The sequence below is a fragment of the Beta vulgaris genome, chromosome 7 (assembly GCF_026745355.1).
Source record: "Beta vulgaris subsp. vulgaris cultivar EL10 chromosome 7, EL10.2, whole genome shotgun sequence".
Classification (NCBI taxonomy): domain Eukaryota; kingdom Viridiplantae; phylum Streptophyta; class Magnoliopsida; order Caryophyllales; family Amaranthaceae; genus Beta; species Beta vulgaris.
In genome coordinates, this window is record NC_079208.1 from 2,995,619 (window position 1) to 3,010,744 (window position 15,126).

Genomic DNA, 15,126 nt, shown 5'->3' on the forward strand with positions numbered 1-15,126 from the left:
TCCCACTGTTCATAAAAGTAACTAAATTCCTTCATACGAGTAACCTCATTCGTTCATAACAGTAAACTCATTAGTATTTCCTTTTATTATAAAAGTATCCACATGTATTTATAAGAGTGACACCCTTTTATTATTAAGAGTAACCACATACTCATACAAGTAACTTCATTTGCTCTTAAGAGTAACTCTATTTGTCCATAAAAGTTTGTGTACAAGAGTCAACTTCAAAAGGCCATATCTCACAACACACTCAATATCTCCAGAAAATTCAAGTTGGCGATGAAAATTTGGCTCGATATCTTTCCAACGTCTTGTCAAAAGCTTGATTCTGATAAGAAACAAGTGAAATATGACCTTTTGAAGAGGAGTTATATGGCTGACAGACGTACACACAACCACACCTGTATTTATAGGTGCGGCAAGCCACACGCAAGACGCGCTAAAAGATTCCACATAGTGCATACGTGATATGTCGCACATATCAGCCAAAAATATTGATCAGCCAACTTTATAATCTATAAAACGGGCCAATACTTGTTCAGCATTCCCCTACAAAAACGGCTCTTTCATCTTCGAAAATTTTTCTTCATAGTATTTGTGCAATCTTTGCTTCTTCCCCTTTCCTACTCTTCTCCTACTTAGCCATCAAACCCTACACCTATAGTTCTTGTCACACCAAACAAACCATATTATATTATACCTTAAACTCATATACATTTTCTTTCTCAATACCAAAAATCATAACTATAAATTATTAGATCACTAGATTATGGCTTACCAATTCACAATATTTCAATGCATTTTTGTGCTTCTTTTTTTGTTACCTTCCCTTGCATTAGCCAAGATTTTTCCTAGGTTCCCGTCGTCGAACGTTCGACCGGAGCAACTAGCTCAAATTCTAAAGGATGATGAAGTTAAGCCTTATAAAACAAAGTATTATACACAGATACTTGATCATTTTAACTATAATCCACAAAGTTACCAAACTTTTCAGCAAAGGTACTTAATCAATGATACTTATTGGGATGGTGCTAAAAATAATGCCCCAATCTTTGTTTACATGGGTAATGAAGGAGATATTGAGTGGTTTGCACAAAATTCTGGTTTCATGTTTGAGAATGCACCTCATTTCAAAGCCCTTTTGGTTTTCATTGAGGTAATATGTCATTGTTACTACTTATTTTATGGCTTATTACTCCCTCGTTTCTTTTTAATTGTTACACTTACACTTTTCACGCATGTCAATGCAAGACTTTGAGGATATATGTCTCTAATTTTGTATTTGTAAAAATTATAAAAAGTATATATTTATAAAATATAAGCTAAAACGAATCTAACAAGATTTCACATAATTATGTTTTTATTCACGTATAAATCACAAACGAGGGTCAAAGTGCAATTTGTGAATAGTGTAAAATGTCAAAGTGTAACAATTAAAAAGAAACGGATGTAGTATTTCCTTATATAGGAAGTTCTTAATAACCAAAAATAATATGTAGTCATGATTCCTGAATCATAGGTTTCTCTTGAGAGTTGAGACTATACATATAAATAGAAACATAATTTTCAGGGTTTATTTGTAATTATTTCCAATTCTTAGTTTATTCATCATTACTTACATTTTTTGGCTTTTGTTAATTTTAGCTCTTAGTAACCCACATCATGTACTGTCTACTGATGGACAATAAGTTTCTTTCCAGAATATTTAAGTAAAAATTGTACTTTTTTATGTTCTTTTTTATGCTTGCTTTATGTATAAAAGCCATATTTAATTGACTTTCAAATTGATTTTTCAATCTAAATAAGTTATATTCAGCGAAAAATCAGTTACAAATATACTTAATTAGCAAAAAGCAAAAATTGTTTCAATCAATAAATTTGGTTTATTTTATAATGAACAGAATGGATTATGTTATATATATATTTAATTTTTGTTTTTTCGTATTGATTTAATAGCTTGAAAAGTTGAATCCTGAAATATAATAATTTTGCATGTTATAAGCACGTATATTCCACCTTCATAGTAGAACTATTTTAACTTTCTTTAGGTCATGTACTAATAAACATACAAATTATAACCATTCTACAAAACCAATATCCTCTCATCATACCATAACAAAACATTTTGTTTCCTCTTATCTCTGCAAAGTAATAAACTTGGTTTCTAGTTTTTATTTATTTATTTATTTATTCATTATTATTATTATTATTATTATTATTTTGTTATGATATCATAGATGAGTGACTCATGCAAGAATTTGTTAGCCAATCTATCACTGGAGCAAGTTGCATGATATGTGATAATTACGCGGATATTAGTTTTATCCAATTCTAAAATTTGTCTAACGTAAAAAAAAATTAATATTTTTTGATAGAGCATGTACCACCCAGGACCCTTAATAGATTCGTCTCTATAGATGACATAGATTCTTCGCATAATGGATGGACACACTTTAGCTAACAAAAAATAGTCTGGATTATTGTGGTTGCAGCATAGATTCTATGGGAAATCTATACCATATGGAGGTGACAAAGAGGTAGCTTATAAAAATGCAACTACACAAGGATATCTTAGTTCAACCCAAGCATTGGCTGATTATGCAACTATCATACTTGACCTTAAGAAGAATCTCACCGCTACTGAATCTCCAGTTGTGGTTTTTGGAGGTTCCTATGGAGGAAGTATGTTTGTTTAATTATTTTAACATATCTTTTCTGTTATATTGTTATTATTTTATCTGACTACTTATCTAATTTGTTGAATTTAATCATAATATTCTACCACCACCACCGTTCCTACATAACATACTCTTTCCAGTTTCTAAAGATCTTCCCTCTTTTTGTTTAGGTGCGTTTCAAAATTATCTTCACTCTTTTGCTTTATTTCTTATTTGGAATTTTTTTTTCCTCTTTTACCCTTTCATGTCCGTACCATATGGTCCATCATTACATTATTAATTCAATTTTACTCTCTTTCTCTCTCTTACTTTAACCCATTTTTATTTGTTTATTTATCTTAACCCCTTCTCTTTCCTACTTTACTCACCCCACACCCGCACACAAATTGATCCTCATTGGTATATGTAGTAACGGTTACAAGGAAGATCTTTTGGAACCGGATAGAGTACATAGTAAGGTACTTGAAAAAATTATGTAGGAGAGAGTATTTGCAAAAATTATGTATACTTAAAAATTAGAATACTATTATTTGTTATTTTTAAATAATTAAATATTTTTAAAAAATGTATAAGTGACAATTAATCTAGAAAGGAGAGGATGTGTTTTTTTTTGGTGCATTTATTGACACTTTAATTGTTGTTAATAAGAATATAATTTTTATGGACATGCACAATGGGCTATGGATGCATAGGAGATTTATATTTAAAGCTTTTTTTTATTAACAATGTTATATATTCATTTATTTATTTATTTATTTTGTTGTTGTTGAAGTGTTAGCGGCTTGGTTTAGGCTCAAGTACCCACATGTGGCTATTGGAGCTTTGGCTTCTTCTTCTCCAATCCTCAATTTTGGAAATCTCACTTCTCCTTTTAGCTTCAACAATATTGTCACTCAAGATTTCAAGGTATATTTCTTGTCTCTTTCACTCTATTCTTTTTATTAAGTTTAAATCACAAATTCACTGTATTTTTGTCAATGTAATAGTCTTTAACATATTATTAATCACTTTATTTCTTATTAGTTGCAACAGTTTGACCGGCATACTATTTAGATACGAATTTTCATTGAATTTCTTTTATTAATGTACGAAAACTAATTTCCGTATATTTAGATGTGATCCTAATAATGTATTTTTCTAATATAATCAATTTCAAATTAATGGTACAAGTTTTATACTATTGGCAAGACTGAATTCCAAATGGAGGTAGCATTACCATGGATGTACATTATATTTTCTTCCTTGATGCCGCCATACATAAAACTTGCAAGGGATATATAAGGTGATGATATTCCGTGTTACATTTGATAATTCTCACTAAATACATGGAATAGAACATAAACAGATAAAATGTCCAAATTTATGGGTTGAAATACCAGTAATAGCATCATATCAAAGTTGTTTCTGATGCATAAGAAACTTTTTTTGCATTCTGTCACTATTAAGATTGATCTTTCATTTGTCATGACACCAGAAAATGGCAATTACATCAAGTTAGTGACAGCCACCTAAAAAATATTTCCGATGATATGTTAGTTGATGGCCCATTGGTCCCATGTGTAGGAAAATATTCAAATGACAAATCATCAGTTTGTAGTCCTAAGAATCTTGCAATTTCTCTTATTAAAAAAAAAAAATCTTGCAATTTCAAATCATTGTCATTATTTGTATTTCTTGTTTCTAATATGGCACTAGATCTAATTAATATGTCAATCAGGAATCAAAAATTATTAAACATGGATTAAACTAGTTACCGAGAGAAATTTATCTAATCATTGTTGGACAAATTCTCTTTTTAATATTAGACTTACCATTGCCTAATTTTAATTTAAAACTAGGCGATCTCTTACAAGACAAACTTATCAGAAACCAGCAAGCTTGTTTTTTTTGTTAGAGTATCTTCTCATCACCTTATGAAGCAATGAAGTTTAATTAGAAATTTAGATCCAATCAGATTTAAACATAAAGCCTAAAAGTGACAAAATATTATAGGTATGGACAAGTTTAGAAATAATCGTTTTTGGTTAGACCATATGACCCATGGCCATGACCATATATTCTTTCGGATTTATTAGCTTTTATTCAAGCTTGCTTTTTTCCTTAGAATAAGTGAAAATAAGATGAGGAGGATTATTATGTCTAATTACCTCGTCTTACTACCCCTTCCTTTACTCGGTTACGTATTTAATAGTTTTTGTTGGAAAACAAACAAATTCTTTTTCAAAGTAACATTTTTTTACGTTTGATACTTTGGTGTTTAAAAATTTCAGAGTGAGAGTGAGAATTGTTACAAAGTGATCAAAGGGTCATGGGCACAAATTGAAGAAACAGCACAGCAGAAAGGAGGGCTAGAAAAGCTAAGATCATCTTTTAATATTTGCAAGTAAGATTGACTTATTATATGTCCCCCAAAAGAAAAATTAAAAATATGAGGAAATAAATTTTGTGAAAATATTATCTGTTTTTAATTTGGATTTTATGCAGGAACATTACTATTTCTGCTGAATATGTTGAGAGTTGGTTGAGTATGGCTTATATTTATACTGCTATGACAGACTATCCTACTCCCTCCAATTTTCTCAACCCCTTGCCTGCTTTTCCAGTTAGACAGGTAACTTATTGTTTGCTCAAGTATAGTACTCCTAAAGTGTGTAATGTGTTAGTTCTAAACTTTATTATAATCTATACAAATATATTAAAAGGCGTGCATAAATAAAAAACTGTGCCACGTGGCGCTCTCCCTAGGGAGTTTTAGTTAATGTAATCCATGTATAATAAAAAAATTGCGTAGTATAGGGTTTGATCTCAAAACCTCAAGCACATATACTAAAGTCTTAACCACTAGACTAAGTTGTATTTAGTGTTATTATCATAAACTATTATATTAATAAATGAATTTTTTTTCTTATTCGGGGCATAGCCTGGACCTAATAACTAGTTACTTCATATAAAACAAGCCGGATGAATGTTAAGCTAATACTTCTAGTATAGGTTTTAATTTGTTATAATTATTGTTGTTGCTATTGTACTAGTTGTTTAAGCACAACAAATGATGAGAGGACATTATAGATTATCATATATATATTTCATGAGTAACATCTCTATATTTTCATTATGTTACAATTGTTCTAATTTACCAATTGGGGCGGTCGTGAGTGGTTAAGGGTCTTTCGCTTTTTAACCAATGTCTCGGTTCGAGCCTTGAGTATGAAAAAAATCCCACCTGGGAGGGATGCTACCCTTTGAGGTGCCCATACAAACTCCCCCAGGAGAGTAGTCCACTCTGCCAAAGACGGCGGAAAACTCCTCGTAGTAGGACCCAAAAAAAATAATTGCTATAATTTGACTTTTATACAATTCATATCCTAACTTTGACCATATATATTTTTTCTAAATAAGTCTATTATATATAAAATTTATCATGTAACGTTATTAAATTTGTACAACTTGCAAACTATTATCACATAACTTAAAGCTACTCCAGAAATTATCACCAAATACACCGTCATCATAAAATTTACTAGCTAAAAACGTTTGAGATTTATAGGTAGCGGTTAGCGAATAAACTCTATATACAGCTAGCAGTTACTTTTTGTCAAACTAACACTCCTAATTAAACAATTACTTTAAACGCTAATCTCTAACAGCTACTAGTAAACAGCTAGCAGCTACCCCTAACAGTTACCGCAGCAACTAACAACTACTAGAACCGCTAGTTTTGCCAAACAGATTCATGTAACGTTCTACAAAAGCTAATCAACCTCTAGTCTAATCTCTATCCGCTATTACAACCGCTACCTTACCAAACACTCACACAATTATCAAGTAGCGGTTTAACCACGTTCAACCTCTACCCGCTATCTAAAACGCTAGTGCCAAACAGAATTTTGTCTTGCTGCATAACATAGCAACTTCTAGAATAGCACGTCTGATAAATAGACATTATTTGCGAAAAGAGGGCATAATAATTTCGTCTTGTGACAAATTTGTGATTTTTCCTGTTGTGTTCATCAATATTCAATCCCATGTCATTATGTTTCTTAAGTATGTTCATCAGAATTAATAAGGCATTCTATCTTGTTTCTTGATGTTGCAGATGTGCAAGGCAATAGACAATCCAGAATTAGGAAATGATACATTTGCCAAGTTGTATGGAGCAGCCAACATATATTACAACTACACTGGAAATGTCGACTGCTTTAATATAACGAATGATTCTGATAAACATGGTCTTGATGAGTGGACATGGCAGGTTTCAATTTATTCATCCTTTAATCTCTTCATTAACTCTTTGTCAATTAGTACTTTTTTTTGGCATAAACACCTAATAATTGTATAAATGACATGATACTTCGACTAATAATAATTCATCTACTAGATTGCGTAAATTTTACTTCCCACAATCAACTACATATAAGTCTTATCCAACTAAACAATCACAAAAGTTATAATAGGCTTTTTATTTGACATCTATATTCTATAATCTGCTAACATTAATCATTGCTTTGTCAAAAGTCAAAACATATTTATCATTCTATATCTATATAATTTATAAATCTATTTAGGGTAATGTTATATGTAGCATTAAATATATTTCTTTACATGGAAAAAGTTTAAGAATTCAACACATTTTCAGATCAATTGAGGTAATAAATGCTTGATTGAATATTTTATTTTCATTTTAAGCACCTTATACATTAGGGCTATGTATATGAGTATATCATTTTCCATCTATTTAAAGTAAGAAAAATATTCTTATATCTACATATACTTCCTTTGATTTTAATTACTCCCTCTGTTTCAAAATATAAGGAACGCACGATTTTTGAGGTCGGGTTTTGATCGTTAATTACTCTCAATTTATGTGGATAAAGAATTTAAAAAATTAATGTTATTATAGTATTTTTTATGACGAATCCAATAGTATAATTTTTATTTATCATATTATGAGAGATACTTGTAATCAAAGCAAATTTTCGTAAAGTGTGAATGTCTTATATTTTGAAACGGAGAAAGTAGTTATAACTGCTTATTTGGAGTCAAACTTTACCAACTTTACAAGCTCTATGAAACTTTTTTATCAAGTGGGAATTTGCTATATAGGTATTTTTTGTGTTCTAAAATCTCAATAGTATACTTTTATTTTATTAGAGAGTAAATAAATGTATTAACAATAGAAGTTGTGTGTTAAATATGGTGAAAAAGAAAATATTTTTGTTGATACGAGAATCCTTGCCCCCACCATATCTTAGGGCCAAGTGGCCAACCTTAAGACTCAAACTCCAGACACTCCCTCACCCCGTGCCTTCGATATCCATACTGTCAATTTGTCATGATTCGAGCACAAGTTTTTAAAATGAGCTCTACTAAACTATCACCTTAAACTAAAAAAATCAAATTAATAATAAGGAAATATAATATCCTTTCATAAGATTGCTTTTTTTTTTTTCAATTCTCACAATATTGGAGTAAAATAAACAATGATGTAGAGAGGGAAAAAGGAGTGCTTTCATCATGGATATAGATTGAAAAGAACTTGGGTGGAGACTAGAATAACAAATGAGAGCATGTTGAAGAACATCTAAAAGTTAACAACATATTCTCAACTTGATTGTGGAGGTATATACGTTGTAGGACCAAGGTAAAGACTAAAGATGGTATAGATGATAAGATATCCCCATCACCAGATTCCAAATAAAAGATGTAAACAATAGCTAAGGTATCTTAATTTTAGACTTAAGTGTTGCTTGATGTTTTGGGTCACTAATATATTTGGCTTGTTTCTTCTTTTATTTAGTTGAAAGTTTTGGGTGTCTTTTTGAATTAGGCAGCAAAACTGAAAAGGACCACACCTGGCGTTACTAAATCTAATTAATCAAAAGTGGTACTTGGAGGGATTTTTTGTGGTTATCCCTAATTCGTATAGTTATACACAATTCTAAAACACCATTTAAAAAAAAATCTCCAAGATTAATAACATCTCATGGTTATTAAAGTACTATAATTTCAATAATATTTCTATCTTATCCATTCGATTAATATAATATGCTTTATAATATCTTTTTGTGAAAGTATTGGGTCAGATCGTCTGACCATCAGTTATGGTCAGACGAGCCCAACCCAATACTAAAATTTCTCGCTCCTCCTCTCTTCTTCAACTCCAATGATTCTTCTCCTTCTTCCTCTCACATCTCTCCTTTAATGGCTGCTCTCATTGCCGTCCTCGCTGCCGCCTTACTCCTCCTCTTCTACTTCACCGTCATCTCCAAACTCTGCAACAACCGCCGCAACAACAACAACAATCGCCGCAACTTCCTCGACTCCGAAACCACCGATCCTCCGATACAAAAACCATACACTCATCAAAAGAAGAACAAGTTGCATCTTTCAAGGCCATTTTCCCTTGACATTGGCAAGCCAATTTAAGTTGTTCAAGCAACACCAACAACACAGCCAATTGCTTATGCTTCACCGCAAGATGAAAAACAGTTTCATTTTTTACAGTTAAGTCCATGATGCAACTTGGGTAACGTTGCAAAAGAAAGTTGACAACTTTATCCTTAAAGATAGTGTTGTTGGGATATATTCTGTAAGTAAGCAATGATTGTTTGGTTGTTTGGTGTGTCTGGTGCGTTTGGTGATAATATAAGTAACTGAAAGTTGCTTTCATTTGGAGGTAGGTTACTTTCATTTGGAGGTAGGTTACTTTCATTTAGAGGTAAGTTACTTTCATTTAGAGGTAAGTTACTTTCATTTAGAGGTAACTTATATCCAACTGAAAAAAATTTAAAACCAACTGAAAAAAATTGAAACCAACTGAAAAAAAAAATTGAAACCAACTGAAAAAAAATTGAAACCAACTGAATTTTTTTTTAAACCAACTGAAAAAAATTAGAAACTAACTGAAAAACATTAACTAAATGATGACCAACTGAAAAAAAAATGAAGACTAACTGAAAAAAAATTAAGACTAAGTGAAAAAAATGAAGACTAACTGAAAAAAATTAAGACTAACTGAAAAAAGACGAAGACTAACTGAAAAAAATTAAGACTAACTGAAAAAAAATTAAGACTAACTGATGTGGTCCGACCAGTTGTATTGTGTCAGAGGAGTCTGACACAATACCTTCTCTATCTTTTTAGGATAAGAAAGTCATGTAATTAGTGTAAAATCGTACACAAATATTTAAAGACAAGAAAGTGTTTCCTAAATGATTTTACGTGACATACTTTATATAGTTAGTGTAAAATATTCATAGATATTTAAAGACAGAGAAGAGTTTTTAATTTATAGGATTTTAAGTGACATACTTTTTTCCCCTAATTATCGCAAATAAAAAAGTGGAGTCTTTTTTATTGACATAAATAGATCATTTAAAGATCTAGGGTGTTCTATTCACTTGAATTTAGCTTATAGTATGTTTTATAATAGTTGCAAATTGATTTCTTTTAAAAATGTATGAATTGAACTTGGATATCCTGCATCAAAATTTATATAAACTTGTAAAAACTATTAGTACTAACTTATTTCTCCTTATAAGTACTTTTCCTTTGGTAAGGTGAGTCAAAGTATTAAATTTTGGAAAAAAAAAGGGCCAAATTATAAAGGGAATGCATAAAAATAAAAAATAAAAAAGTAGGGGCCCAAGTGCATGTTTTTAGTCATGGAAAACCAGATTCCATTCTTGTGTCTTTCAGGTGAAAGGAACACAAATGATTCCAAATGATTTAGCAAGAACAGCCAATAACTAGCTGCATACGTGATAGAACCAACATAAAAAGTTAGTGTTTAATGATGATGACTTATGAGATTAGCATTTAGAAAGCTACAACAACTCAATTATTTAAGCAGAATAACTTTTGTTATTTGATCTTTTAGAGAGGAATATTTTGACACAAGACATATGGAGGGACATGAGAACATCCCTCTATGGCTAAGTTTATTTCCTGGTAAATAATAAAATAAAAAATATATACATTCACTTATATTTTTTCTCAACAAAAATTATTAAAATAAGAGGTCTAGTTTTATGTTAAATTTAGATAACTCAAGTCTATATTATACTAACAAGCATGTGTCATCTCAGTCTAACCCAACACTATCCTTATACATCTTGCACCAACCTAGTCGTCATTCTCTTCTACCTCCTTTATTTCCTTTTGAATCTTAAACTACGACACATAATTTTAAAAATAATCCGATAGTATTACCAAATGGCCGGACTAATCTAGTCACTATATGGATTAAAGAATGTTATTACTTAATAGATTGAATTGGTCACTATATAGATTAAACTACTCATTATATTAAAAAAAAAAAAGAAGTGGTTCCTTCTCTTCTTAATATGGGTTTGGGTCGTTGTCTAATTTTAAATTAACTGTAAGTGCTCTCTTACAAGACCAATTGTTTTCTCAATTAGCTACTAATGAAAAAAATACATGGATGTAAACCTGTCCATTTCCCTCCTTTTAACCACGCTAAACTTGGCCTAGTGGTAAGGAAAAAAACCTTTCAACCTCAAGATTGGTGGTTCGATCCCAACTAGGAGAACTTTGCGAGGTTATGGTCTGGGCCGTCTGGCAGGACCCTTCATTTGACCATGCGGTCCCCTATAAGGCTCGAAGAAATTCCCTCTTTTAAGCAAAGCAATAATAAATGTTATTATATGCCAATATTGTGTCATTATTTTGTAATTTATATCAAAGCTAATAAAATTCCACCTAATGTTTTTTAGTTATATCACTTTCATTCATGCAATATTTTACCATCTCTTCAAAGAAAATAAAAGAAATTGTACTATTCAAACTATTCTTTGACCTTATTTTTTTTAACTAATGTGTACTTATATGATATTAAGTTATTAACTACTTCTAAAAAATAATAACAATATTGGCGGTATTAGTTGCGCATTCGCAAATCCTAAGCCAATATAAAACAACTATTTGAAGAACACAAATTATTATAATAGACGGTTTAATTTTAATATAAAATTAGACAATTTAAGTCTATATTCTCTTAACAAGCTCATTCAATTTCTCTCTAACCCAACACTATTTATAGGTATCTTGCACCATCGTAGTCGTCTTCTCTCTTCTCCTTTCTTTATTTTCCTTTTGAATCTCAAGTTACAACAAATAATTTTTAGAAATAGCCTGATAGTCTTACGGAATGGATTAAATTAGTCACTAAATGGATTAAACCAGTCACTAAATAAATTAAAGAACGTGATTATTGTATATATTAAATTGGTTTCTAAATAGATTAAAATGGTCACTAAATAGATTAAAGTAGTCACTATGTTCAAAATGGTGGTCTGTTATCTTCTTAATATTGGGCTTAGACCGCACTTACTTTTAAATTAAAAGTAGACGGTCTCTTATAAAATTAATTGTTTGAAGAAAAAAAAAATCATCGCAACTTATTAGGTACAAAATCACGCATCTATATTAATCTCTAGTATTTAATCTGATAATTTTTTTCTTATTCACCATTTTCGAGTTACTTCATCCTAATATCCTATTCATGTTAAAAACTTCCACGCATTGCACAGAATATTGGAAGAAGAAAGGTCTGGAGTATGAAATTAGTTTATATTGGCACTTTTAAGAATATGGGATTCTTAAAACTCGGATAATAGTAGAGTTATGGACAAGCCCATCCAGATATGGAAACATGCAGGCCACCAACGCCTAGCATTCACTTCAAGGCCCATTCGCATTGGGCCTCCTTAACACTCCATTATGAAAAGATCATTAAAATGTCTTCTTATCCTTTGTTTTCTATTCTTCTATTTTTTTGATTGTGCTAATAGTGAATTTATTTTTTTGAATTTACCTTCAAAAAAAAGTTTGTGTATAATCTTGTTTATTTTAGAAATAAACATTATCAATTAAAATCTACAAGTGGAAAGATCAGTAGTGCTGGCAGTGTGTAGGTATCACCTTCGATATAATTGTCATTAAATTGAATCCCAATACGATGTTGATTTTCATATATATTTTACCCAACTTGTTAGGGCTTTCTTCTTATATTTAGAAAGAATCTACCAAGTGAAGAATCTTTCTTAAATATTATTAGAGTTTGTCTTGTAAGAGATTGTATACTTTTAAACAAAAACTAGGCAATGGTAAGTCCAATATTAAAAAGAGAATTAGCCCAATAGTGACTAGGATAATTTCTTTCGGTGACTAGTTTAATCCATTTAGTAACTCAGTCTACTTTTATATTAAAATTAGACAGTTTTTTTTTAATAATTTTTGTTATTATAATTAGTATTTCAATATGTTCTACTTTCTAAGAAGAAATTTGTTATTCTATCAAGAATTGACAGAAAATTACTCATGTTTAATTCTTTATTACAACTCAGGCATGTACAGAGATGATATTACCAACAGATGGGAACAACAAAGAGAGTATATTTCCAACTTCCAATGACGACTATAATGATCGAGACTTGTACTGCACCAGCATCTATGGTGTTCAACCTCGTCCTCATTGGATCACTACTGAATTTGGTGGATTTGTAAGTCTCCCACATTAAAATTTCTTTTAGTATAGTAATTACTATGTTCTGTTAAAATCGCAACAATTTAACTTGTACGTTTGTCCAAGCAGAACCCTTTTACTATATACAGTAGTTGGTTTGTTAAAATTATAACAACTTTATTAGCTTGTCAACGTGTAACTTCGAGATAAATACATAATTATTTCACAAGCAACAATTTAATGAAAAGGTTATATAATAACATTTATTTTTAGAAGTGTTGGAAAATAGAGTTACTAAGAAGAAAATAATATTATTATTGGCAGGATATACACAGGGTACTTAGAAGATATGCTAGTAACATCCTCTTCTTTAATGGCAGAAGAGACCCATGGAGTGGTGGAGGGTACGCATATGTCCCTACTCAACTCTTTTCTTGAATAATCCCTAAAAAGTAAATAGTATTAGTAGTTGTTTTAAAGTTTTCTATATTATATGGCAGAGTATTAAAGAACATCTCCAGCAGTTTGGTGGCCATAGTTGCAAAAGAAGGTTGGTAACTAGTGTTTTAATACATTACTTTTTTTTAAAATGAGCGACTAAGCGCAATGATGTAAACGATATTTGATATCAGGTCTTGTATATCATCTTTACAAGACTCTACCAACTAATCTAGATGACATCCACAAAATAAATTACATAATTGTGCCTTAGAGTCATAGCTGTGTAAAAAGCACTTGAATTTTCTTCTTTTTTCTTTTGAGTATACTAATATACTTCTACTGTTTTACGATCTCGGTCCAAATTTTAGTATCACATCACTTGTTCTAGCTATGCTAAATGTGACAAGTTATTACTGAGAATTATGTGGGAGCCTAATGGTTGGAGCCCACTTCCCAGTCTCATGGTCGGGAGTTCGACTGTGTGAATATCTAATTCTGGGTATGAATTCTCACTTTCTGGTCTCTGGAAGTTTCTTTACGAATTGGGATCCTTTTTTTACTCCTTAGTTCATAAGAGTTAAGTCTGCTTGGACCAGTAAATTACCAATTAAAATAAAATGTGACAAACTATTGCCATATCAAGAAAATTAATGTTTATATTATTTTTCTTGTGCTTGCTTTTTTTGAATCAGGTGCACATCACGTAGATCTCAGATATTCAACAGAAGAAGATCCAAATTGGCTCAAGGAAATAAGGAAAACAGAGATCCACCACATCAAAAAGTGGCTTTCTCGATATTACCATGATTTGGATCACTTTTCTCATTGAACATACAACACAGATTATTAGAATTAAGTGTGATATATAAGAAGTATTAGTGACATTAGATAACCATCCAACATAATTTTTGGCTGGTGTGCTTGTCACTTCGATGCCTTAAACCCCATGAAAAGGTATACATTACTATGTTTATATGTCATATTTCTTCCGTTCTTTTTTAATTACAATATTTCTCTTATTTAAAAGTTTCATATATACTATAGTATGATAATATTTTCCCTATTTTCTTCTATCACGCGGGTTCAATTTTTTTTATATTTTTATTTCTCTCCTCTCCACCTAGCTTTCTTACCAACTGTTTTGATGAAATCTATTACAATAATAATATAACGGAGAAAGTATACTCTTTATATATAAAAAAACGATGTTTACTAAACCTCACATATATATACTCGTTTTTGGATTAATCAAGCTTGATCTAGTTGTGAAAGGCTTTACTTTCACCCTTGTAACAACAATTCATTCTTATCCCTTACAAAGTGGTATCTCCAATTTCCTCTCACTTATACAAGGTATATTCATTTTATCTTTAAAAAATATACTTATTTTTGGAAAGCAAACTAAGACCCTATTCTTTCGGACGTATTTTCAGTTCAGTTTAATTCAGTTTAGTTTCGTTTTTATTCTGTAATTCTCTATAATTTAGTTTCTTTCAGTTCCAATTCCAGTTTCAGTTCAGA

At 30.7% G+C, this 15,126-nt stretch overlaps 1 protein-coding gene across 2 annotated transcripts; it reads left to right on the forward strand.

The window, feature by feature from the left end:
- Window positions 1–540: 540 nt before the first annotated feature.
- On the forward strand, window positions 541–14,678 carry LOC104898282 (uncharacterized). Of its 2 annotated transcripts, XM_057396381.1 has the most exons (11): window positions 541–1,156; window positions 2,493–2,682; window positions 3,451–3,584; window positions 4,949–5,061; window positions 5,163–5,289; window positions 6,775–6,930; window positions 13,046–13,201; window positions 13,489–13,568; window positions 13,665–13,714; window positions 14,298–14,410; window positions 14,447–14,678. In XM_057396381.1, exons 1-11 carry the CDS (start codon window positions 770–772, stop codon window positions 14,453–14,455), a joined length of 1,515 nt encoding a protein of 504 aa, XP_057252364.1. In that variant the 5' UTR covers window positions 541–769; the 3' UTR covers window positions 14,456–14,678. The 2 variants fall into 2 exon arrangements, with proteins under 2 accessions (XP_057252364.1, XP_010683638.2); XM_010685336.4 differs by having other exon boundaries at window positions 14,298–14,678.
- The last annotated feature ends 448 nt before the right edge of the window (window positions 14,679–15,126 follow it).

Coding starts and splice junctions, on each gene's coding strand:
- LOC104898282 (XM_010685336.4), top strand. CDS start 770: ATGGCTTACCAATTCACAATATTTCAATGCATTTTTGTGCTTCTTTTT. Junction 1,157..2,492: donor CCCTTTTGGTTTTCATTGAG/GTAATATGTCAT, acceptor TTGTGGTTGCAG/CATAGATTCTATGGGAAATC. Junction 13,569..13,664: donor GACCCATGGAGTGGTGGAGG/GTACGCATATGT, acceptor ATTATATGGCAG/AGTATTAAAGAACATCTCCA.